We start from the raw sequence: 25,112 nt of genomic DNA on the forward strand, positions 1-25,112 counted from the left end.
ATGCCACCTCTAACATCTATTCAGCTAAACACATAACAATACCAGGTAAGTAAAATAGTTGGCCCTCACCTAAAAAAGTGATATATATGCAGCTGTTGTTATATTTCTCTTATGTTTCTACATTAATATTCGTCAACTTTTGATTTTGCCAAAAGGGTGTGTTTCTAAAGTCTTGTGGGTAATCAATACCACAAGAAAAAGACTAGATGAGATAAAATAGATTGCTTTCACAATGGAGGAAAAGACACTTGACAAATTGATTGGTAAAATAACTAACTGTAATAAAACTTAGGCTTCATCAGCTTCCTCAAACTTGTTCCTTTATATTCAATACTCTGCCTAATCCCCCTAAAGACTTCCAATGCTTCACATTGAAGAATATTTTTTCAAATCTCATAGGAGACCAATAAACCTGATAAAAATCAAAAGGAATAATTTGAAAAGAGCATGCAAAAAATGGTGTTTGCATGGATGGTTAACACTGTAACTTTTTGTGAAGCTTTAAAACAAGCTAACCTGAGATTATATTGTAGAAAACAACAGTTGAAAATCCCTGTGTAATATTCCTTTGCGATACCATTTTAAAATCTGGTGCAAATGCTGATCAAGCAACTATCATCGATAACCCTTACTGGAAGGATGTTTTTGAAAGCTTTGAATAAATATTGTAAAAAGTCATGTGGAATGCAGGTAATATTTATGAAATCCTCTAGCCCAACCACTATGGTTTAACCATAATTGCAAAACCCAACACACTAAGCAATAAAAACTCCGCAAGTAAAGGCATTCTTACAATTAAGGACCACAATGTAACGAAACTTCGGCTTTTATCCCTTGAAGTTAGCGGAAGGAAATATATAAGCATTAAGTTGCACATGCCTTGACTATTTGCATGTTTTGAATATACTTCCTGAATCTTGGAAATATACAATTAGATACTCTAGAGAAACATCCCATGTTTGGTTTTTCATAACTGAGTGTCATTTGACTTTATTGAAATCTTGCAAAGGCTCTAGAAGTTTTTATGACGCCTTGATTTCCGATGAAGATTTACCTAAAATGTTTCTTAAATGGCAAGAATCTTTCGCTGATGTTACTTTTGATTGGAATCAGATTTTTTTACGACATATATACAATATAGAAATGGTTTGAAAGATGTCAAACTGCTTGATTTCCAGTACAAGGTTTTACATTTGCCATTATCTATACTAAAAATGAACTATTTAAAATGAAACTTGTTGACAATTCTGTTTGTTGTTTTTTGTAATGAACTGAATGAGAATATTTGTCATGTATATTGGGAATGTAGAGAAACACAAACATTCTTGGCAATGAACTCTTTGAAGTTTGATAAATAAATATTGAGAATACGACTAAAATAACGAAATATCTTGTTTGGTTTGGAACTTTAAACACAGACAGATTATTAAACCATATTATCCAAACTGCCAGAAAAATATATCCAGTTATGTGGGATTAATCAACACAATCCAAAACTTCAAAAGTTCCTGTTTTGTTTTGAAAGAAATTTTCAATGGAAAGTTCATTGTAATTAAAATGATAGCCTCCAAAGTCAGGCGACACAAAATTGAGATCTATATTCCCAACCTAATAATGAAAATGATCTCAGTTCGCTATTTTAATATTGAAAATGTGCATTTTTGTATCATTTTGAACTCTATCTAACAACTTCAAAGAATGTGAATTCGTGCTCTAATGATGCACCCTTGGGAACAATAAAAACATTCTAAAAACCCCAAAACCTTTGGTATTGCAATGTTCCAGCCTCCTCGATCCCCATTTTGTTTGACTTTTATCTATCTTGCTGCTCCCTCTTTAAACGCAAAAATCTGCAAGGCAATAAAATGCATCACAAACGTCAGGAAATAAAAACATGCAAGAAACATTTTGTGTGCTTGGGTTGGGTAGAAGTCTGCTAGAATCTAGCTTGAAGATATTAAAAGTGTATAAATATGCAATTCTGAAACTAAATTCGCTTGTTAAAGTGACTTCCCTTCATGTTTACTGAATGAGTTTGTTTTGGAGACACTAGCCGCCCTTTTTCAGGTGACGTACATGTTATCATAAGGACAAATTCTACTCACTTAGGGGCAGAATTTGTATTTTTTGTGTCTCTCATCGCCCGAGGACTGACCCTAATTTTATTGCCAAATCAAATTTATTCCAATACCGCCGACTCGAACCTAGAACATACCAACTCGTCATATAAAATGTTACCACATAAACAAATTTATGACCCTTGACAACAGATCGACCATGCTGTCCTGCTACTCACCGCATAGCAAACGAAAACTATTCTGGTCTGGAATATGAAGTATCGCTCTCTCGTAGTGTCATCTTGATTTTATAACCTTATAAAATTTATGAACTACATAAACTCTATTCAAGCACAATATATTTGTGTTAGGATATTAACTGGTCTCTAATATTTGTGTCTTTATATATGTAAGGTGACTCATGTACTTCTGTTGTTCTGTTGATCTTAACGCTGCATTTGATTTCATCAATAGAACAGAATTTGATGCATTAACCTTGGACTGGCAATGTCCAAGGTATTTCTTTTAGATTAATTTAGAAATATATACACCAATGTTCAACTCCATGTATATCACTGCAAGGTGGCTACATACGACTGTTTGACTGTGTGAGCGGAATAAAACAGGGCCGCCAACCAATACCACTGCTATTTTCATTGTATGGTAATGATATTACTGAATCTCTCGGTGTTTAAGAAGATGAATGCATTGACATTGGTGTCTGTCAACTTTTTCATGTTACTCTTCCCGATGATATGTTACTGTTTGATAGCACTGTCGAGGTTTTCTTTGGCAATCAATATTGATAAACGAAATCTATGGTTTTCAGGCAAGGTGGTAGATTAACGAAATACGAGAACTCGTTATTTTATTGATTACCAACTAGAAATTGTCTTCTTACACGTATTTGAGTGTTCTTTACTTATGTAGTGGGTCATGGCATCTTATAAACAAAGCTTGTCATGTGTCAGAGTGTGAGATATTTTACGTTCAGCTATCAAATTTCCAGAAAATTAATTTTATCTGATATTCTCAACAGTTGAACTAGGCATTATTACCAACTTTAGTTTTTTTGTTTTTCAGAAATATATTGGTTTCATCCCGCACTAATGCAGACAGAGTATACACTAATTTCTTAAAACAGAATTCTTTTTCTTAGTAGAAAATGCGCCGAGCTTTATGGATGTTTATCTTTCAAAACTGAACCAATATACAGCAGTTGTAAAATATTGGACACGGTTATTATTACACAAAAGGACAAAGTGAATATTATACCACACATACTGTTATCAATATAAATTAGCAGAAGCTGTTAGACAATGTTGGGCCCATAATGTAAAGCAATTGTTTTAAAAATATGGTTTTTTAGTTATATGTGACACAATCAGGATGTAAGTTGTTTAAAATAGGGGTTCGTATTTGATTTTTAAACAAAAGGTATATGTGTCAATGAATCAAACAGACATTGTTTGAATTAATATGTTCGTTTCCCAAACGTAGTATTGTATGTCAATGTCTAAAAGAAGGAATAATGTTGTGAAGAATATTTGTCAGTTGTGAATTTTACTTCATATAGAATAGCCACTTAACTTGAGGTGTTCAAATCACAGATTGATGATAGAGGAAAAGAAACTTCATATTGCTAAAGATCAAGCGATTTTTGTCCTCTATGAATTGTTTTCACCTGTATTGGAAACAGAAGGTACCATTTATGGTTAATAATTATTTCCTTTTTTGACAGATTTGATAAAATTGTTACCTGAATATTACATTGTAAATCCAACATATCGTACATTTTATCAGCTATTATCATCCAAAAATTCAGATTAATTAAATTACATTAATTAAATTAATTGTTTAGCAAAGTATGTATTTCTTGCCATGAATAAGAAATAATCAGTTGCAATTGTAAGACGAATATGAATGGCACCCTCTATACATGGTGCATACATGCTGTACTACTTGTATAATGAACCGGTGGCCACCTTAGTGTAACAATCTCTCTCCCTCTCTCACCCCCCACCACACACACACACTCTCTCGCTCTCTCTCTTTTGATATCGATTGATCTACAAAGATTTCATTATTTAATATTTTATTAATAGATTAACAAGTGTTATCTAAGATATTTAGGGCGAGTTTATCATTGAAAGATTGTGATTACCTTCCTCTCAGTCGCTGCCACAAGTTTAAAGTCCAGAGAACGCGAGAAATTGTAAAAAGAAGTACAACAAGTGAGAATCAAGAGCACTATTCAGAAACTTTGTCTTTGTTAAGTTTTGTTTTTGTTGGTTTTATTTTTTTTAAAAAAGATTTCACGACCAACCGACCCATGTTCAGAATATTGGTGGCTACGTGAAACACATAAAAAAATGATGCCCTTATTCATACATGATGCCAAGGGTTTAAACTAAATACTGAATGGTAACTAAAGTGTGAGCACTCCGTATATTGTGAACAGTGCCAGCTTGAATGTCTGGACACAATGTTTTCAAAAGAATAAAAAATGGGTGTCCTTAAAACAGCCCCCGTCTAAATATAACTCAAGCAATCCAAATATTTGACTGTTGACTATGACGGGAATATGATGAATATCTCGTTAACCACATTACCCACATATGTGAAATTTTGGATTTGGCTTTGCTAATGATTTTCGTCAGAATACAATGGAAACATTGAGCATCGAGAATATAGTTAGTCCGACTACCTTCTGGCCGACCCTCGTACTCCTCTCAACCGGCTATCAAAGCATACCGGGACCCGGGTTCGATTCCCAACATGGGTACACTGTGTGAAGCCCATATCTGGTGCCTCTGTCGTGATTTTGCTAAACGCAGCGTAAATTTAAACTCATTCACTCACTCACTCGTAGGTTTGTATCCCAGATTAGGCCCAAGATGTTTTATGGTTTGCTATTGGGATTCATTAAAGTGGTAAACGCCTGAAACCAATGTTATGTCGGGCAAACAAACTGACACAATTCTGAAAAAAAACTCACTTTTGCATGTATCGTTGCGATAGTCTACAGTTGGATCATGCCTGCTTATGGAAAGACCTGCTTGTAGAAAATATAGGATCGGCAAGTTATGATGCTTGAGCTGAATAACAATGTCATCGTGAAACACGTTGCTGATGCATTCCGCCAGTCTTTGACTGGTCCTGATTAGATTTTGATTTTAACGACTGTCGGGATAAGTATTATAATGCATGTACTGTATTTACCCCAATAACTAATACATTATATTTGGTGAAGTGTCGCTATGTTGTATGCAGTTTTTTTTGAATGAGTAAGTGGATATGTTTTATGCTGCTTTTGCAGTATTCTAACATAACCATCGCGGGGGACACAACAAATGCACACTTTGTACCCATATAGGATATCGAACCCAGCCGTCGTTGTCAAACAAACGTATAATCACTTGGCTACAGCATCATCTTACACATAGAATCATATTTCATGTTAATGACTGTCTGTTATCTGAATGTTAATAGCGTGAACTGTTTCTAAGACAGGTATTTGAAATGTGAACGATTTTATGTTGCGTTCTGTTTCTTAAGAAGTGGGTTCTGGTGATCTAGTGTGGTAGAAAGTACGCTTCACTGAATTCATGTCAAAATAATAGAACTTCAAACATTTTGTCAACAGAAACATCACCATGTGGACTCTGATGTACCTTCTCTTGATGTTCACGACCTGTTGCCTCACTCAGAGTACTGTTGAGCAGATAAAGGAAAACCTGAAATCCTATGCCAAGGACTATATTATCCAATACTATGTGCCTTATGTTAACGCACAGCCCGATGAAGCTAAACTGAAGCTGTTGAAACACCTCGAGGACAACCTGCTGCTAATTACTGTTATGGATGACAGGGAGGAGGCTGAGGGGATGGACACGCAGCCAAAAGGTCTAGGTAAAGTGACTACAGACGAAGATAAACTTGGACACAAGATCAGAGGTTTGTCCAATAAGGTTGAAAGTAACGACGGCCTGCTTGTCATCGATGCTCAGAATCTAATGAGGGCTGTTTCCAGAGATGTAGCGGACAGTCTGGATCAAAAGGTCAGAAGTTTGTCGAATAATGTTGACAGTAACGACGGCCTGCTTGTCTCAAATCCTCAGAATCTAATGAAGGCAGTTTCCAGAGATGTAGAGGACAGTCTGAAGCAGAAAATTTAGCCGAAATTGAAAATAACAAAAATACTAGGTTTAAAAAATTGGAAGTTTTGGGACTAACGTACCTTGTCAGGAGGACTCAAAAGATTAGTTAATGCTATACCTTCAACATGACAATCAATGGGTGTTTATGGTTCAGTATACATTCAACGAGCGCTAAACTGGATGGCGAACGGTTTGAATTAAACCGCACGTGTCTGAATACCTGACAGATGTACTGTATCATTTACTTTGAAATAATTTTCAGAATGAATCTAACAAAAATTATTCTTGATGGTTACTTTTGGTATATTTTGTATCATCTTCCTAGAAACAGATGCGTTTCAATCGAACTCTGTAACTATTCTGGGATCATTATTGGTGTCGTTCCACACGTGTAGTGAATGGTAATTCGCCTCTCACATAACAAGGATTAATATAAGGATCTTCTCAGGTTCTTACATTCAAAATTGATGATGGAAAATATGAACATAAACTACCCGTGAGGAAGGACTTATTATCTGTCCCTCGTGAAGTTATCCGTAAATCAGTCGCCAAGACTCGTGACTTCCAAACTGAATTCATTCTTGACAGAAACTAAGTCCTTCCTCGCCACTCGTAAATGACTGTCTACATATTGGCCGACGTCAAACCTTCAAAATACTTGTGTCCCTAGTTTGGTGATCTACCTTCAGTTGTTGGCGATCTATAACCAATTTTTATATTGTATTGTCCAAATAGTGCTATTAGTTTTAATTTTCCACACTAGTTTTAGTTGTAATTGTGATATTCTAGTTGTTTTACTGTCCTTCGTCGACAGGTTTTTTATAATTAATATGTATTCCATTTCAATGTCACATATGTTCTCGTCACGATATGGCTGAAATATTGCCGATGTGACGTTAATAATAACTCACTCACTCACTCAATATACTTGTAATGTTCCACTTCCGTTGTACCGGGTAATATTCCAGACCATCTAAACTGGGTTACGTTCAACACCCAATATAATGGGTAACATAAACACCTCTGTCATATTGGGTAATGAAAAGCCTGACAGATACCTTGTGGTCGGCATTGTGACACCTCCCATATCCCGGATAAAATTAAACTTGCTCTAAGTTAAGGTTGGGGCTCGAATGTTTTCGCTTATTATTACAGGTTACTGGATAACATCCCGTCATAACGTAAGAGCCATAATACAGAAGGTTATTGGATAATGTCACGACTCTGTTACTCTTGGTAGCGTTTTATCCCCAATACAGAAGGTTACTGGATAATGGCACGTCTCTGTTACTCTAGGTAGCGTTTTATCCCCAATACAGAAGGTTATTGGATAATGTCACGACTCTGTTACTCTAGGTAGCGTTTTATCCCCAATACAGAAGGTTATTGGATAATGTCACGACTCTGTTACTCTAGGTAGCGTTTTATCCCCAATACAGAAGGTTACTGGATAATGGCACATGTCTTTTACTCTAGGTAGCGTTTTATCCCCAATACAGTAGGTTACTGGATAATGGCACATCTCTTTTACTCTAGGTAGCGTTTTATCCCCAATACAGAAGGTTACTGCATAATGGCACGTCTCTGTTACTCTAGGTAGCGTTTTATCCCCAATACAGTAGGTTACTGGATAATGGCATGTCTCTGTTACTCTAGGTAGCGTTTTACCCCCAATACAGAAGGTTACTGGTATATGGCACATTTCTTTTACTCTAGGTAGCGTTTTATCCCCAATACAGTAGGTTACTGGATAATGGCACGTCTCTGTTACTCTAGGTAGCGTTTTATCCCCAATACAGTAGGTTACTGGATAATGACACGTCTCTGTTACTCTAGGTAGCGTTTTATCCCCAATACAGTAGGTTACTGGATAATGACACGTCTCTGTTACTCTTGGTAGCGTTTTATCCCCATTACAGAAGGTTACTAGATAATGGCACATCTCTTTTACTCTAGGTAGCGTTTTATCCCCAATACAGTAGGTTACTGGATAATGGCACATCTCTTTTACTCTAGGTAGCGTTTTATCCCCAATACAGTAGGTTACTGGATAATGGCACGTCTCTGTTACTCTAGGTAGCGTTTTATCCCCAGTACAGAAGGTTACTGGATAATGGCACATCTCTTTTACTCTAGGTAGCGTTTTATCCCCAATACAGTAGGTTACTGGATAATGGCACATCTCTTTTACTCTAGGTAGCGTTTTATCCCCAATACAGTAGGTTACTGGATAATGGCACATCTCTGTTACTATAGGTAGCGTTTTATCCCCAATACAGTAGGTTACTGGATAATGACACGTCTCTGTTACTCTAGGTAGCGTTTTATCCCCAATACAGTAGGTTACTGGATAATGGCATGTCTCTGTTACTCTAGGTAGCGTTTTATCCCCAATACAGTAGGTTACTGGATAATGGCACGTCTCTGTTACTCTAGGTAGCGTTTTATCCCCAATACAGTAGGTTACTGGATAATGACACGTCTCTGTTACTCTTGGTAGCGTTTTATCCCCAATACAGTAGGTTACTGGATAATGGCACGACTCTGCTACCCTAGGTAGCGTTTTATCCCCAGTACAGTAGGTTACTGGATAATGTCACGCCCCCACTACTCTAGGTAACGTTATGTTCCTATTACAGCAGGTTACTGGATGATGTCACGCCCCCACTACTCTAGGTAACGTTATGTTCCTATTACAGCAGACTACTGGATAATAGCACGCCTCCACTACTCTAGGTAGCGTTATGTTCCTATTACAGCAGGTTACTTGATAACGTCACGCCCCCCTCTATTCTAGGTTGCGTTAAGTTCATAATATAGCAGGTTACTGGATATTGTCACGCCCCCACTACTCTAGGTAGCGTTATGTTCCTAATACAGCAGGCTACTGGATAATGTCACCTCCCCCTCTATTCTAGGTTGCGTTAAGTTCATAATATAGCAGGTTACTGGATATTGTCACGCCCCCACTACTCTAGGTAGCGTTATGTTCCTAATACAGCAGGCTACTGGATAATGTCACCTCCCCCTCTATTCTAGGTTGCGTTAAGTTCATAATATAGCAGGCTACTGGATAATATCACGTCCCCCACTACTCTAGGTAGCGTTACGTTCCAAATACAGCAGGCTACTGGACAATGTCACACCTCCACTATTCTAGGTTGCGTTCAGTTCCAAGTACAGCAGGCTACTGGATAATGTCACCCCCACCCACCCACCCCATTTTTCTAGGTTGCGTCCAGTTCCAAATACAGCAGGCTTCTGGATAATGTGACACCCCAACTATTCTAGGTTGCGTTGAGTTCCTAATATAGCAGGTTACTGGATAATGTCACACCCCCACTATTCTAGGTTGCGTTCAGTTCCAAATACAGCAGGCTACTGGATAATGTCTTCCCCACACACACACACACACACACACTATTCTAGGGTTGCGTTCAGTTCCTAATACAGCTGGTTACTGGATAATGTCACGCCCCCCACTACTCTAGGTAGCGTTATCTTCCTAATACAGCAGGCTACTTGATAATGTCACGCCCCCCACTATTCTAGGTTGCGTTAAGTTCCTAATATATCAGGTAACTGGATAGTGTCACGTCCCCACTACTCTAGGTAGCGTTATGTTCCTAATACAGCAGGCTACTGGATAATGACACACACACACACACACACACACACACACACACACCCCACTACTCTAGGTAGCGTTATGTTCCAAATACAGCAGGTTACTGGATAATGTCACACCCCCACTATTCTAGGTTGCGTACAGTTCCAAATACAGCAGGTTACTACTCCAGGTAACGTTATATCCCCACTACATTAACCATAAACTCAACCCTTACATTAACCTGAAAACAGCAACAGTACTTGTGATCACTCACTACGTCTGTGGAAATTTCTTGGTTTGTATTGTCAGTGTCACTGTCAGTGAACACTCGATCAGTGGAGGCACAACACAGCCATAATCTGCACTAGTGTGTAGGCAACAATAACAACATTGTGTTTACAGATGTCATGAGATTTCACGCACCTGTGTTTTGATTGATAACGATATAGTAACACGGCATCTAAAAATTAATGCGCATGACATAATGTACCTCGCAATCATGGTTACCAAAGCGTTTGTTTTGATCTCGTCCACATAGTGTAATCTGAACACAGTAAAATTCTTCTTTTTCGTCAGAACAAAATACATGAAATGATGAAATCACCCATGGATGAAATACAAACTGTAATGATGAAATAAATTGGTTAAATAAATATATTGTGTTCGATTACGACAAAAACACTTTTTCACATCACCAGGAACATACTGCTGGTGATGTGTATATCGTCTCCTTGAGAACAGTGTTACAAAAGTACAATGACGAAGCGGGTAAGAATATATTGGATTACGCCTCCAGCAATGGTCCACCAAAATGTACGAAGTCCTGGATTGTCGAGGCAAACCAGTGATTAATATTATGATCAACGATATAGTGTCTGTGTATAACGACACACAACAGACTGCATCTGTTGATGCATTCGGATGCATCCCAACAGACCACGTACACTGTAGAAAATTCAGCATTCAGCACAACCGAGGACATAATTTATAAGAGCCGCTCTTCGGGCCCAGGTACTATTATCACTGTTCAGAGTTGTGTCACAGCCATGCCCACATCAGCATATCGTAGGTTCAAATCCCGTCTTCCTTCTGAGATGACCATTAATATTAACTGGATCTATTTTTATTTTAATACTATAGGAAAAAATGTCATAAAAAACGGATTTGGTACGTCATTATCTTTTGGAAACAAGAACCGTTACAGATGTATACCATACCATTGCTGGTGGGTTTTACTGAACCAATTTTAACCTGGTTCATATATCTTTCACTGATTAGCTAACATGCCTTCATATGACAAGAACGCAAAGTCGTTATACAAGGTTGATACAGACATAATTATTGTGTTTTGTGGGTATAATGAAAAGTGGGTAAGTGAGTGTGGTTTTATGTCGCTTTTGGCAATATTCCAGCAACATCACGGCGGGGGCATCAGACATGGGCTTCACACATTGTAACCATGTGGGGAATCGAACCCGGGCCTTCGGTGTGACAAGCGAACACATTAGGCTACCCCACCGCTCCTGAACCATCAGGCCCCTTCTGGGTTATGTTGATAGAGCATATGCCCAGAGAGAGGTCGATCCCTGGCATGTTACCAGCAAGCGGTAAAAGAGAGTTCTTGATGCCTGTGGGAAGACATGAGTTGGATAAAACAAGACCTGGTCAGCCCAAAGTCAGTATCATGTGGTTGGGAAGGGTATTCATGTACGCGGCATTTGTTCAGTCAACACGCAATCAGGTATGCGTAAAAGATACACTGTTGTTCCATGTGACCTAAATTATGTTATCTGCTGCTAGATTATTTCCAGAAAACACTTGAATGGCGCAGTGGCTGTTTACTCCTTGTGGTGGGAATCATGCATATGATGAGGACAAACAGGATCTATTCTGTTGTTTACCGTCGTCAACACAGTATAAATATGACTTGTGCAAGGAGCCCTTCATACCACACTCCAACACCTATTCAGCTCAACACACAACAAGACCAGGTAAGTTGTGACAATACTATTCTCAACTCGCTATGAAACCATGTGCTATCCTGTAGGCTTGACACGCCGTGGACCTGGGTTCGATTCCCAACATGGGTACACTGTGTGAAGCCCATTTCTGGTGTCCTCGCCGTGATTTTGCTGGAACTTTGTTAAAAGCGGCGTAAAACTCAACTCACTCACTCAATCATACGTAGGTTTAAATCCCAGATTACAACCAATGGTGCTTTATGTTCTGCCAGAGACATAAACGAGCGATTGGGTTCACTTAGTGAAAACAAACATTAAGTCGGGCATTCCTTCCACACCAAACTGAGGCGGTAGCGTAGCCTAGTGGTTAAAGAGTTCGTTCGTCAGACCCCGGTTCGATTCTCTACATAGGTACAATGTTTGAAGCCCATTTCTGATGCTACACGTCGTGATATTGTTGGAATATTGCTAAAAGCGGAGTAAAACAATACTCACTTACTCCACACCAAACTGACACAATTTTGAAGAACCGTTCCGAACATTAAAAGCAACCTCACTTTGCAAGTATCGTTTGGATAGTCTACAGTTGGATCATGCCTGCTTATGGAAAGACCTGCTTGTAGAAAATATAGGATCAGGAAGTTGTGATGCTTGAGCTGAATAACAATGTCATAGTAGAACACATTGCCGGTGCATTCCACCAGTCTTTGACTTGTCCTGATTAGATTTTGATTTTGATGGCTATCGGGATAAGTGCTATAATACTATATTTCTCCCCATATCTAATATATTATATTTGCTGAAGTTTCGTACTGTTGTATACAGGGATGTTTGGAGTATTCTAACATAATCACAGCGGGGGAGACCAGAAACTCACACTTATGGGATATCGAACCCGGTCGTCGTTGTCACACAAACGCTTCAATCAATTTGCTACAACATCACCTTTCACACACAATTGTATAAGACAGGTTTAAGACAGACGTAACCCTACCACCGTCTTTTAAGAGCACACTCTTTAACTGAAAAGTATGTCTGTTATCTGAATATAAATAACTTGAACCGTTTCTAAGACAGGTATTTGAAATGTGAACGATTTTATGTTGCTTTCAGTGTCTTAAGACGTGGATTCTGTTGATGTAATTGCAAAAATACCCTTAACTGAATTGGTTTCAAAATAACAGAACTTTACATATTTTGTCAACAGAAGCATCACCATGCTGACTCCGATGTACCTCCTGCTGATGCTCACGACCTGTTGCTTTACACAGAGTACTGTCGAGGAGATAAAGGAAAACATGAAATCCTATGCCAAGGGCTATGTCATCCAATACTATGTGCCTTATGTTAAAACACAACCCGATGAAGCTAAACTGAAGCTGTTGAAACACCTCGAGGACAACCTGCTCCTAATAACTGGTATGGATGACAAGGAGGGGGCTGAGGGGATGGAAACGCTGCCAAAAAGTCTAAGTAAAGTTTCCAAAGACATTGAAGAACAACTTGGACACAAAATAAGAGGTTTGTCGGCTACGGTTGACAGTAACGACGGCCTGCTTGTCTCCAATCCTCAGAATCTCATGAAGGCAGTTTCCAGAGATGTAGAGGACAGTCTGGAACATAAGATCAGAAGTTTGTCGACTAAGGTTGACAGTAACGACGGCCTGCTTGTCTCCAATCCTCAGAATCTCATGAAGGCAGTTTCCAGAGATGTAGAGGACAGTCTGGAACATAAGATCAGAAGTTTGTCGGCTAAGGTTGACAGTAACGACGGCCTGCTTGTCTCCAATCCTCAGAATCTCATGAAGGCAGTTTCCAGAGATGTAGAGGACAGCCTGGAACATAAGATCAGAAGTTTGTCGGCTAAGGTTGACAGCAGTAACGACGGCCTGCTTGTCTCAATCCTCAGAATCTCATGAAGGCAGTTTCCAGAGATGTAGAGGACAGTCTGGAACATAAGATCAGAAGTTTGTCGGCTAAGGTTGACAGTAACGACGGCCTACTTGTCTCCAATCCTCAGAATCTCATGAAGGCAGTTTCCAGAGATGTAGAGGACAGTCTGGAACATAAGATCAGAAGTTTGTCGGCTAAGATTGACAGTAACGACGGCCTGCTTGTCTCCAATCCTCAGAATCTCATGAAGGCAGTTTCCAGAGATGTAGAGGACAGCCTGGAACATAAGATCAGAAGTTTGTCGGCTAAGGTTGACAGTAACGACGGCCTGCTTGTCTCCAATCCTCAGAATCTCATGAAGGCAGTTTCCAGAGATGTAGAGGACAGCCTGGAACATAAGATCAGAAGTTTGTCGACTAAGGTTGACAGTAACGACGGCCTGCTTGTCTCCAATCCTCAGAATCTCATGAAGGCAGTTTCCAGAGATGTAGAGGACAGTCTGGAACATAAGATCAGAAGTTTGTCGACTAAGGTTGACAGTAACGACGGCCTGCTTGTCTCAATCCTCAGAATCTCATGAAGGCAGTTTCCAGAGATGTAGAGGACAGTCTGGAACATAAGATCAGAAGTTTGTCGACTAAGGTTGACAGTAACGACGGCCTGCTTGTCTCCAACCCTCAGAATCTCATGAAGGCAGTTTCCAGAGATGTAGAGGACAGTCTGGAACATAAGATCAGAAGTTTGTCGGCTAAGGTTGACAGTAACGACGGCCTGCTTGTCTCAATCCTCAGAATCTCATGAAGGCAGTTTCCAGAGATGTAGAGGACAGTCTGGAACATAAGATCAGAAGTTTGTCGACTAAGGTTGACAGTAACGACGGCCTGCTTGTCTCAATCCTCAGAATCTCATGAAGGCAGTTTCAGAGATGTAGAGGACAGTCTGGAACATAAGATCAGAAGTTTGTCGGCTAAGGTTGACAGTAACGACGGCCTACTTGTCTCCAATCCTCAGAATCTCATGAAGGCAGTTTCCAGAGATGTAGAGGACAGTCTGGAACATAAGATCAGAAGTTTGTCGGCTAAGATTGACAGTAACGACGGCCTGCTTGTCTCCAATCCTCAGAATCTCATGAAGGCAGTTTCCAGAGATGTAGAGGACAGCCTGGAACATAAGATCAGAAGTTTGTCGGCTAAGGTTGACAGTAACGACGGCCTGCTTGTCTCCAATCCTCAGAATCTCATGAAGGCAGTTTCCAGAGATGTAGAGGACAGCCTGGAACATAAGATCAGAAGTTTGTCGGCTAAGGTTGACAGTAACGACGGCCTGCTTGTCTCAATCCTCAGAATCTCATGAAGGCAGTTTCCAGAGATGTAGAGGACAGTCTGGAACATAAGATCAGAAGTTTGTCGACTAAGGTTGACAGTAACGACGGCCTGCTTGTCTCCAATCCTCAGAATCTCATGAAGGCAGTTTCCAGAGATGTAGAGGACAGTCTGGAACATAAGATCAGAAGTTTGTCGACTAAGGTTGACAGTAACGACGGCCTGCTTGTCTCCAATCCTCAGAATCTCATGAAGGCAGTTTCCAGAGATGTAGAGGACAGCCTGGAACATAAGATCAGAAGTTTGTCGGCTAAGGTTGACAGTAACGACGGCCTGCTTGTCTCCAATCCTCAGAATCTAATGAGGGTAGTTTCCAGGGATGTAGAAGACAGTCTCACAGAAGCAAAAGCGGGCATTGATCCAGTAAACAAAGAAATAATTGATGATGCCAAACTCTATAAGTTGTTGAAAAATGAATTGGTAGCATGGTTTCAGTATCATGTTGAACACGACAATATGCTACGTCATAACCTTGACCTCGATAATCTGATTGATTGGCTGACACTGGTGCACGACTCTCGGAGAAACATCAGCAAAGCAGCCGATTACTTTTACCAAGACTGGAACACATCGCTGCCCATCTTGAGTGATACTTTCTTGTCTCTTGATCCGTTGAAACCATTGTCAACATATGTATCCCTTTCCCTGATGGGTTTGACTGATAGCTTCATGAACCTGTACTGGCCTTTCCGTCGAGATGTTAACCTAATGAACCAGAGATTAGCAGTCAAAGGTTTCAGGGGCACAGAGGTTTCTGAGAGCGAAGCCAAGAAAGCGTTCTTTCAGGACATCCAACAAATTCAACCCATTCATCTCCCTGTGAAGGAGGATGAGATTGTACTCGTCTTTAATGATGAGGACATTGCAGATTGGTTGAACGTCACAGGAGTTCTGTCCCTTTCACCATCCTACATAACCTTAAAGAAATACATATTCACAGGGGAAGAACAAAGGAAGATATCGACCACTGCACATGCAGCATTCAGAATGATCAATAACACTCATCCTGAACTCTATGACGCAATGACTCAGATGATATCTTGCATTGCTTTTTATAAACAGGAAGACAAAATTAACTTAGCTGGAGGAGTTCGTTCAGCCCTTGGTATGTTTTGGATGGACCCAAGTGTTGGAAGGGAATGGAGCGTTCCCTTCATGGCTGAGCAGATAGTCCACGAGTTCACCCACAACGCACTCAACTATGCAGAATTTGTCCATGGAACGTACAACGATAAATCTGCCCTGGGAAAAGCTGAGGTGAAGTCGGCCATTCGTCTGGTTCCTCGTCCCTACGATAAGTCTATGCATGCAGCTTACGTGTCAGCAGGACTGGTAACCTTCCATTCCAGGACTGGCTATGTGGAAAGAGCAGCACAACTAGCGGAAACTCTTCCCCAAGCCGTCCGAGATCTGGCAACTGTGGATGCGGAGAAGCATGTGCTTGATGGGTCGGGCAGGGCAATAGTCAAGTTCCTCACTGACTACATGTACCTCACAAGACTCTGAATATTTCATACTGACTGTATAAGTACTGTCCCAATAAACAATCATTGGGTTTATATCATATTGATGTATTCTTTGTGTAGGGCCATTCAGATATTAGAGATGTTTTGGCGATTGAGTGAAATCTGCTCTTTTAAATACCTCTTAATAAATGACAGATGTTCAGTGTAGGCTGCCTGTTTACAAAATATGTGTTCTTTGTGTAGGGCCATTCAGATATTAGAGATGTTTTGGTGATTGAGTGAAATCTGCTCTTTTAAATACTTCTTAATAAATGACAGATGTTCAGTGTAGGCTGCCTGTTTACAAAATATACAGTCGAACACCGTTGTCTCGATATTCATGGGACCAAGAAAAAATATCGAGCTATCCGAACTTCGAGACATCCGAGCAGGGCATATCTTCACATATCACTATGAACGAAAACAAAACGCTTCTCAGTATGTTTTGTTTCAAAACTATAACCCGTTATCAGTAGTGGTAACAGTAAGTACTTCTTAATTAATCCTAATTAAATAACAAACATGTGACACCTTCAACTCAATTAGCCCTGATTAGTTTACACTACCGCATCCCTTGGATTCATGCCGCACCGTGTGTAAACGTGTGAAACAATCTCAGTTCAGAGGGATACTTGCCCATGAAAGGTAAGTGAATATCGAGATTCTTTGCAAATATCGAGTTAAAGGGTAATTTTGCTTGTTGGGACCATGAAATTATATCGAGATATCCGAAATATCGAGACATCCGTATCGAGTTAAAAAAGCTTGAATAATGATAAATTATGAAGGATTTTGCCGGGACCGAGATGTTTTATTGAGACAACCGAGATATCGAGTTATCAGAGTTCAACACAACGGTGGTCGACTGTAGATACTGTGAAATCATTTATCAAAAAAGGCTTGAAACTGTTGTCTGTCTTTCATACAGTGGATTAAGCTAGTCAGTTGTCACTGGTATTAAACACTCACTGAATAAGAGGAAACAATACTGTGAAAAACGTATTCTGTCCCAGCCAGCTGCCATCCAATGTCTGGGTGCCCTCCGTGGAAATGGTGTAGTTGTTCCCACTGACAGCCTAAACATAACCATTGTGTATGTCCATCATAATATTATTTTCAACTTGACTCTTACACTTGAAGACGAGTCATCGTATGTACAATATTTTGTAGAAGGATATATATTGCTGGGTCCGACAAATGTCCCACGAGGTGAGGTGAGGTGAGGTGAGGTGAGGTGAGGTGAGGTGAGGTGAGGTGAGGTGAGGTGAGGTGAGGTGAGGTGAGGTGAGGTGAGGTGAGGTGAGGTGAGGTGAGGTGAGGGTGAGGTGAGGTGAGGTGAGGTGAGGTGAGGTGAGGTGAGGTGAGGTGAGGTGAGGTGAGGTGAGGTGAGGTGAGGTGAAATTGGGTTAACGTCGTGCTTGAGATTATTTTGCTCATATGACGACGTGCATGCGTGTGTATGTGCGGCGGCTTGTACTAGCCCAGACTTAAGCTGGTTTTATAGTGCTAGCCCACTGAGATACCATGCCGCAGTGAAGCATGAATACCCCACTGAGACGCATTATACTGACTTCGTGCCGACCAGTCCTTGTTGTACCCATTAATGCCGCAAATCCCTCGAAGATCAACCCTACTTTTGAATACTGACACACCTTTTCAATATTTACAGTAGCTGAGAATGTAAAGGATCTGTTTGAGCTTAATCTAAGAAATAAACCAACATCACTTAAGTCAAACCATTTGATATTTGAACATTTTCCACTACTATCCCACACGACAGACATTAGGAATTATTCATTCCTTGGTACATGTTTGTTTTGTTACAACACCTGATGAAAATAGATACAGTTAACATATATACCTTCAGGGGATCTGGGAAAGTTTGAAATGAAAGTAAATGACATCTGGAGTCTACGTAGAAAACGAGATGACATGATCGACAACATCTGTGTACAATTTGGGGGTAAGTTGACACCCAGTAGGTTGTGCCTCTTTTTGCTGAGCTGCCTCTTTGTTCATATGAATCGGAATTTGTGCAAAAGTGTAGACATGGACATTTGGCCAAGGTGTATAACCTACCCTTCAGGTGTATCATTCATCTGATAGCGTTCAATAACCACCAAATTGCCGAATCCCTTCCATCGTCTTGGTCTGAGCATGCTACATTGAAACCGTCCGTTTTAATAGGAACGGCCAAAGACGATAGGTGTGTGTGATATTATTAGGGGGTGTGGGTGGGTGTGGGTGTATTGTGGTGGGGGTGTGTGTATTGTGGGGTGTGTGTGTGTGGGTGTGTGTGTGTGTGTGGTGTGTGTGTGTGTGTGTGTGTGTGTGTGTGTGTGTGTGTGTGTGTGTGTGTGTGTGTGTGTGTGTGTGTGTGTGTGTGTGTGTGTGTGTCTCTCGTCTAAAGCTAGCGCACCCTGATCTATGATCACTCGAAAATATGTTTCTGTCTCCATATGGAATATTTCAGGTATATAGAATAAAGAAAACGGTATATTTTGTCATGATTGTGTGAACAATTTGGATATGTTTCACCTGTCAGAAGCATGCACTAGTAAGGAGAATTCTCACCTTTACCCAAATCACAAATGTGTATTTCTAAAAACGTGTTTTTAAAGAATCCCAAATGTTGTTTTATTTCATCTGTAATAAGTCCCAAGATATTCACAAAGGACTTTAAACTGAATACGCTGAGGAAATATGAAGGAACTCAGAAACGTCAGACCAAATTATCCCCAGTGAAGTGAAATGTAAGCACAGAGTTTAAGTTTCAAGTTACATATAAATATACTGTTTTGAAATTCGTAGCTTTACACAACATTACCGCAAACCTTCGCCAACCGCACGTAAAATCTTTAAAGCAAGTCCGCTAGGTTGTCCAAGAATATACTCAATTGGACACATGAGAGCCTTATGTTAGAACGCGCATGCGTGTATTTATATCTGTCGCTGTTCATAGAACTATCCTTATTAAGAAATTCAATTTAGGTTACGCAATTCTGTTAGGTATGTTCTTTATAATGTCAAAGTGCCGATATATATAAATATCATGATTTTTTAAACAAGCACACAATGGTGTGACCGATTTAAGCATTGGGGGTTATTTTTATCAAAGTACCCCGAATCTAACGCGCCTTCTGTTTGGTTTGTCGTATTTTCGCACTGTATTTTAACATTCATCGATAAGGGGACGAGGCTTCTTGGAGGTTACGGAAAGGGGCGAGTGGTGACGAATGGAATACCAGGGTCACGAGGCAACTCATTCGTCACCACTCGCCCCTTTCCGTAACCTCCAAGACATTCGTCACCACTCGCCCGTTTCCGTAACCTCGCTATTCGGCTTGTCCCGGAATAACACGAGTTGGTCACGAACGGAGGCAACTATTTCCTACCGTGACTACGCGAAATAGTATAAGGGAAGCAACTCCTGTCGATTTGAAGGGTCAATCACCTACTTCGCAGTCAAAAGTCGAGAAATTGGACCAAACAATCCAGTGACTAACGTCATGAGCATCGATCTACGTAAATGGCATTAGATGACATGCATCATCCACGTCAACGAGCATAACCACCAAACATGTCAGTCGCCTCTTACGAAAAGCATGGGTAACTGAAGATGCCATCGGGATATTTACCGGAATATTATCAACGAGAGTGTGAACACATTTACCTTTGTGTGTGATCGGAGCGCAACCATTCTTTTCATGATGAAATATAAAATATTAAACCTGCAAGCAGCTCTTTATTCTCACACCTGGTGTGAATGAGTGTACGACATGTTTAGAATTATTACGTAAGGACAAATGAAAAATAGCGACATTAGTTCAAAGCAACAATATTTAACACCAACAGACATAATGTTTTGTATCAGAACAGATTAAGGGGTTTTCTCATCCTGAAAATATATGCGTTATCTGAATACATATACCCACGTGAATGCGTTTTTTATGTGTGCGTGTGTGTGTGTGTGTGTGCGTGTATACGAGGATGGGGGTCAGGTTAGTGACTGATGGTGTGGGTGATGGAGTCAGTGGATGGAATGATGGGTATGTGAGTGAGTGAGGGACCAAAATGAGAATTAATCGTAAGGTAGAATACACGAATATACTTTTCATCACTCGATGTTTTTGATCTCTCGACATCGCATATTTGATTTGTTTGTTTGTTGTTTAACGCCGCACTCAGCAATATTCCAGCTATACGGCGGCGGTCTGTAAATAATCGAGTCTGGACCAGACAATCCAGTGATCAACAGCTTGAGCATCGATCTACGCAATTGGGATACGATGACATTAGTCAACCAAGTCAGCAAGTCTGACCATCCAGTCCCGTTAGTCACCTCTTACGACAAGCATGAGTTGACGACATTTGGTCTTAAAGAAAAAAAATTGCTATTTGGTGGTAATTGAAAATGTTCCTTTCATTTACTTATTTTCTATATACAATAGTGAGGAATCCTATCAATTAAATCTGGATCTAGTGTAGTCTATTCTATCTAGTGATCTTTTAATTTTCACCTTGGTTGATCAATCGATTGTCTGGTCCAGATTCGATTACCTACAGACCGCCGCCATATAGATGGAATATTGCTGAGTGCGGCGTAAAACTAAACTCATTATTCCGAAGAATAAAACACAATATCTTTGTCAGTGCTATAAATCATTGTCACATACAATACACTGGCTGACTGAGTTTGGTTTTACGCCGCTTTTAGCAATATTCCAGCAACATCACGGCGGGGGACACCAGAAATGGGCTTCACATACAATACACAGCATTCATGACATATAAATATGACATTATATATTCCGGACATTGACGTTTATAAGTTTGCTTTTTTGGAGGCTGAATATCGTGTATATCGTTTGTGTTTCACTCTCAGCACAGTACGCTTAACTAAAATCGATCCTATTTTCATTTTCTATTTCACTAATTCTAATGAAGACAGAACCCTCCAGAGTGACTTGCGTTCCCATGGGTATATGAGGCTTTATCTACCACTAAATAGGCAGTGATCAATCCAATTACCTTGAGTAGAATCCAATGTAACATCGAAACAGTAGGATATGGTAATGCATCATCAAATTCTGTTCCAACTCGTACATTTGTCGTGCTTGGTTTTTGCTATGATCCTGGGCAAACCATTGCTGTAATTTCAAGAACGGTTATCCCCAAGATAGGGTTTTAGGTATGGCTTGCTACATTTCTGGACCTGACTTCAGAAAGCGAGATCAGACTATCGTGTCTATCTGTTTAAAGTTAAAATAGTCTTATCGTTATGACTGTTCAGTACACGTAGGTTAATTTCATCGGATGCTCTAGTCTATCTCGTGAGGCGATACACAGACAGACAGAAACAGGACAGACTGATGGGTAGATATGACGCTAGGCTACAGACTGATGGGTAAATATGAATGTAGGTTACAGACCGATTGGTAGATATGAAGCTAGACTACAGACTGATGGGTAGATATGAAGGTAGGATACAGACCGATGGGTAAATATGAAGCTGGGCTACAGACTGATGGGTAAATATGAAGGTAGGATACAGACCGATGGGTAGATATGACGCTGGGCTACAGACTGATGGGTAGATATGAAGCTAGACTACAGACTGATGGGTAGATATGAAGCTGGGCTACAAACTGATGGGTAGATATGAAGCTAGACTACAGACTGATGGGTAGATATGAAGCTAGGCTAAAGACTGTTGGGTAGATATGAAGCTAGACTACAGACTGATGGGTACATATGAAGCTGGGCTACAAACTGATGGGTAGATATGAAGCTGGGTTACAAACTGATGGATAGATATGAAGCTAGACTACAGACTGATGGGTAGAAATGAAGGTAGGCTACAGACCGAAAGGTAGATATGAACCTGGGCTACAGACTGATGGGTAAAAATGAAGCTAGACTACAGACTGTTGTGTAGATATGAAGCTAGACTGCAGACTGAAGGGTAGATATGAAGCTAGACTACAGACTGATGGGTAGATATGAAGGTAGGCTACAGACTGATGGGTAGATATGAAGCTAGGCTACAGAATGATGGGTAGATATGAAGCTAGGCTACAGACTGATGGATAGATATGAAGCTAGGCTACAGACTGTTGGGTAGATACGAAGGTAGAATACAAACTGATGGATAGATATGAAGCTTGGCTACAGAATGATGGGTATATATGAAGCTTGGCTACAGACTGATGGGTAGATATGAAGCTGGGCTACAAACTAATGGGTAGACATGAAGGTAGACTACAGACCGATGGGTAGATATGAAGGTAGGCTACAGACCGATGGGTAGATATGAAGCTGGGATACAGACTGATGGGTAGATACGAAGCTAGGCTACAGACTGATGGTTAGATATGAAGCTAGACTACAGGCTGATGGGTAGATGTGAAGGTAGGCAACTGATTGATGGGTAGATATGAAGCTGGGCTACAGACTGATGGGTAAATATGAAGCCAGACTACAGACCAATGTCTAGATATGAAGATAAGCTACAGAAAATTGGGTAGATATGAAGCTAGACTACAAACTGTTGGGTAGATATGAAGCTAGGCTACAGACTGATGGGTAAATATGAAGCTAGGCTACAGACTGATGGGTAGATATGAAGCTAGACTACAGACTGATGGGGAGATATGAAGCTAGACTACAGACTGATGGATAGATATGAAGCTAACCTACAGACTGATGGGTAGATATGAAGCTAGGCTACAGACTGATGGGTAGATATGAAGTTAGGCTACAGACTGATGGGTAGATATGAAGCTAGGCTGAAGACTGTTGGGTAGATATGAGGCTAGGCTACAATCTGATGGGTAGATATGAACCTAGACTACAGATCAATGGGTAGATATGAAGCTAGACTACAGACTGATGGGTAGATTTGAGACTAGGCTACAGACCGATGGGTAGATATGAAGCTAGACTACAGACTGATGGGTAGATATGAAGCTAGACTACAGATCAATGGGTAGATATGAAGCTAGGCTACAGATCAATGGGTAGATATGAAGCTAGGCTACAGACTGATGGGTAGATATGAAGCTAGGCTAAAGACTGATGGGTAGATATGAAGCTAGACTACAGACTGATGGGTAGATATGAAGCTAGGCTACAAACTGATGGGTAGATATGAAGCTGGGTTACAAACTGATGGATAGATATGAAGCTAGACTACAGACTGATGGGTAGATATGAAGGTAGGCTACAGACCGATAGGTAGATATGAACCTGGGCTAAAGACTGATGGGTAAAAATGAAGCTAGACTACAGACTGTTGTGTAGATAGATATGAAGCTAGACTGCAGACTGAAGGGGTAGATATGAAGCTAGATTACAGACTGATGGGTAGATATGAAGGTAGGCTACAGACTGATGGGTAGATATGAAGCTAGGCTACAGAATGATGGGTAGATATGAAGCTAGGCTACAGACTGATGGATAGATATGAAGCTGGGCTACAGACTGTTGGGTAGATACGAAGGTAGAATACAAACTGATGGATAGATATGAAGCTTGGCTACAGAATGATGGGTATATATGAAGCTTGGCTACAGACTGATGGGTAGATATGAAGCTGGGCTACAAACTAATGGGTAGACATGAAGGTAGACTACAGACCGATGGGTAGATATGAAGGTAGGCTACAGACCGATGGGTAGATATGAAGCTGGGATACAGACTGATGGGTAAAAATGAAGCTAGACTACAGACTGATGGGTAGATACGAAGCTAGGCTACAGACTGATGGGTAGATATGAAGGTAGACTACAGACTGATGGGTAGATGTGAAGGTAGGCAACTGATTGATGGGTAGATATGAAGCTTGGCTACAGACTGATGGGTAAATATGAAGCCAGACTACAGACCAATGTCTAGATATGAAGCTAAGCTACAGAAAATTGGGTAGATATGAAGCTAGACTACAGACTGTTGGGTAGATATGAAGCTAGGCTACAGACTGATGGGTAAATATGAAGCTAGGCTACAGACTGATGGGTAGATATGAAGCTAGACTACAGACTGATGGGTAGATATGAAGCTAGGCTACAGACTGATGGGTAAATATGAAGCTAACCTACAGACTGATGGGTAGATATGAAGCTAGGCTACAGACTGATAGGTAGATATGAAGTTAGGCTACAGACTGATGGGTAGATATGAAGCTAGACTGAAGACTGTTGGGTAGATATGAGGCTAGGCTACAATCTGATGGGTAGATATGAACCTAGACTACAGATCAATGGGTAGATATGAAGCTAGACTACAGACTGAAGGGTAGATTTGAGGCTAGGCTACAGACCGATGGGTAGATATGAAGGTAGACTACAGACTGATGGGTAGATATGAAGCTAGACTACAGATCAATGAGTAGATATGAAGCTAGGCTACAGACTGATGGGTAGATATGAAGCTAGGCTACAGACTGATGGGTAGATATGAAGCTAACCTACAGACTGATGGGTAGATATGAAGCTAGGCTACAGACTGATGGCTAGATATGAAGCTAGGCTACAGACTGATGGG

General features: G+C 40.4%; 1 protein-coding gene across 3 annotated transcripts; it reads left to right on the forward strand.

Annotated features, from left to right (window-relative positions):
- Positions 1-11: 11 nt before the first annotated feature.
- LOC124264041 lies at positions 12-14,581 on the forward strand. 3 transcript variants are annotated; one of them, XM_046698760.1, is made up of 3 exons: positions 12-45; positions 12,996-13,387; positions 13,723-14,581. In XM_046698760.1, the coding sequence occupies exons 2-3, from the start codon at positions 13,006-13,008 to the stop codon at positions 14,259-14,261; spliced, it is 921 nt and encodes a 306-aa protein (XP_046554716.1). In that variant the 5' UTR covers positions 12-45; positions 12,996-13,005; the 3' UTR covers positions 14,262-14,581. The 3 variants fall into 3 exon arrangements, with proteins under 3 accessions (XP_046554716.1, XP_046554713.1, XP_046554714.1); XM_046698757.1 differs by having other exon boundaries at positions 12,996-13,630; positions 13,744-14,577; XM_046698758.1 differs by lacking the exon at positions 12-45 and adding an exon at positions 11,737-11,818 and having other exon boundaries at positions 12,996-13,630; positions 13,744-14,578.
- Positions 14,582-25,112: the final 10,531 nt, after the last annotated feature.

Source organism: Haliotis rubra, unplaced genomic scaffold (genome assembly GCF_003918875.1).
Source record: "Haliotis rubra isolate DU_JTF1 unplaced genomic scaffold, ASM391887v1 Scf904, whole genome shotgun sequence".
Taxonomy (NCBI): domain Eukaryota; kingdom Metazoa; phylum Mollusca; class Gastropoda; order Lepetellida; family Haliotidae; genus Haliotis; species Haliotis rubra.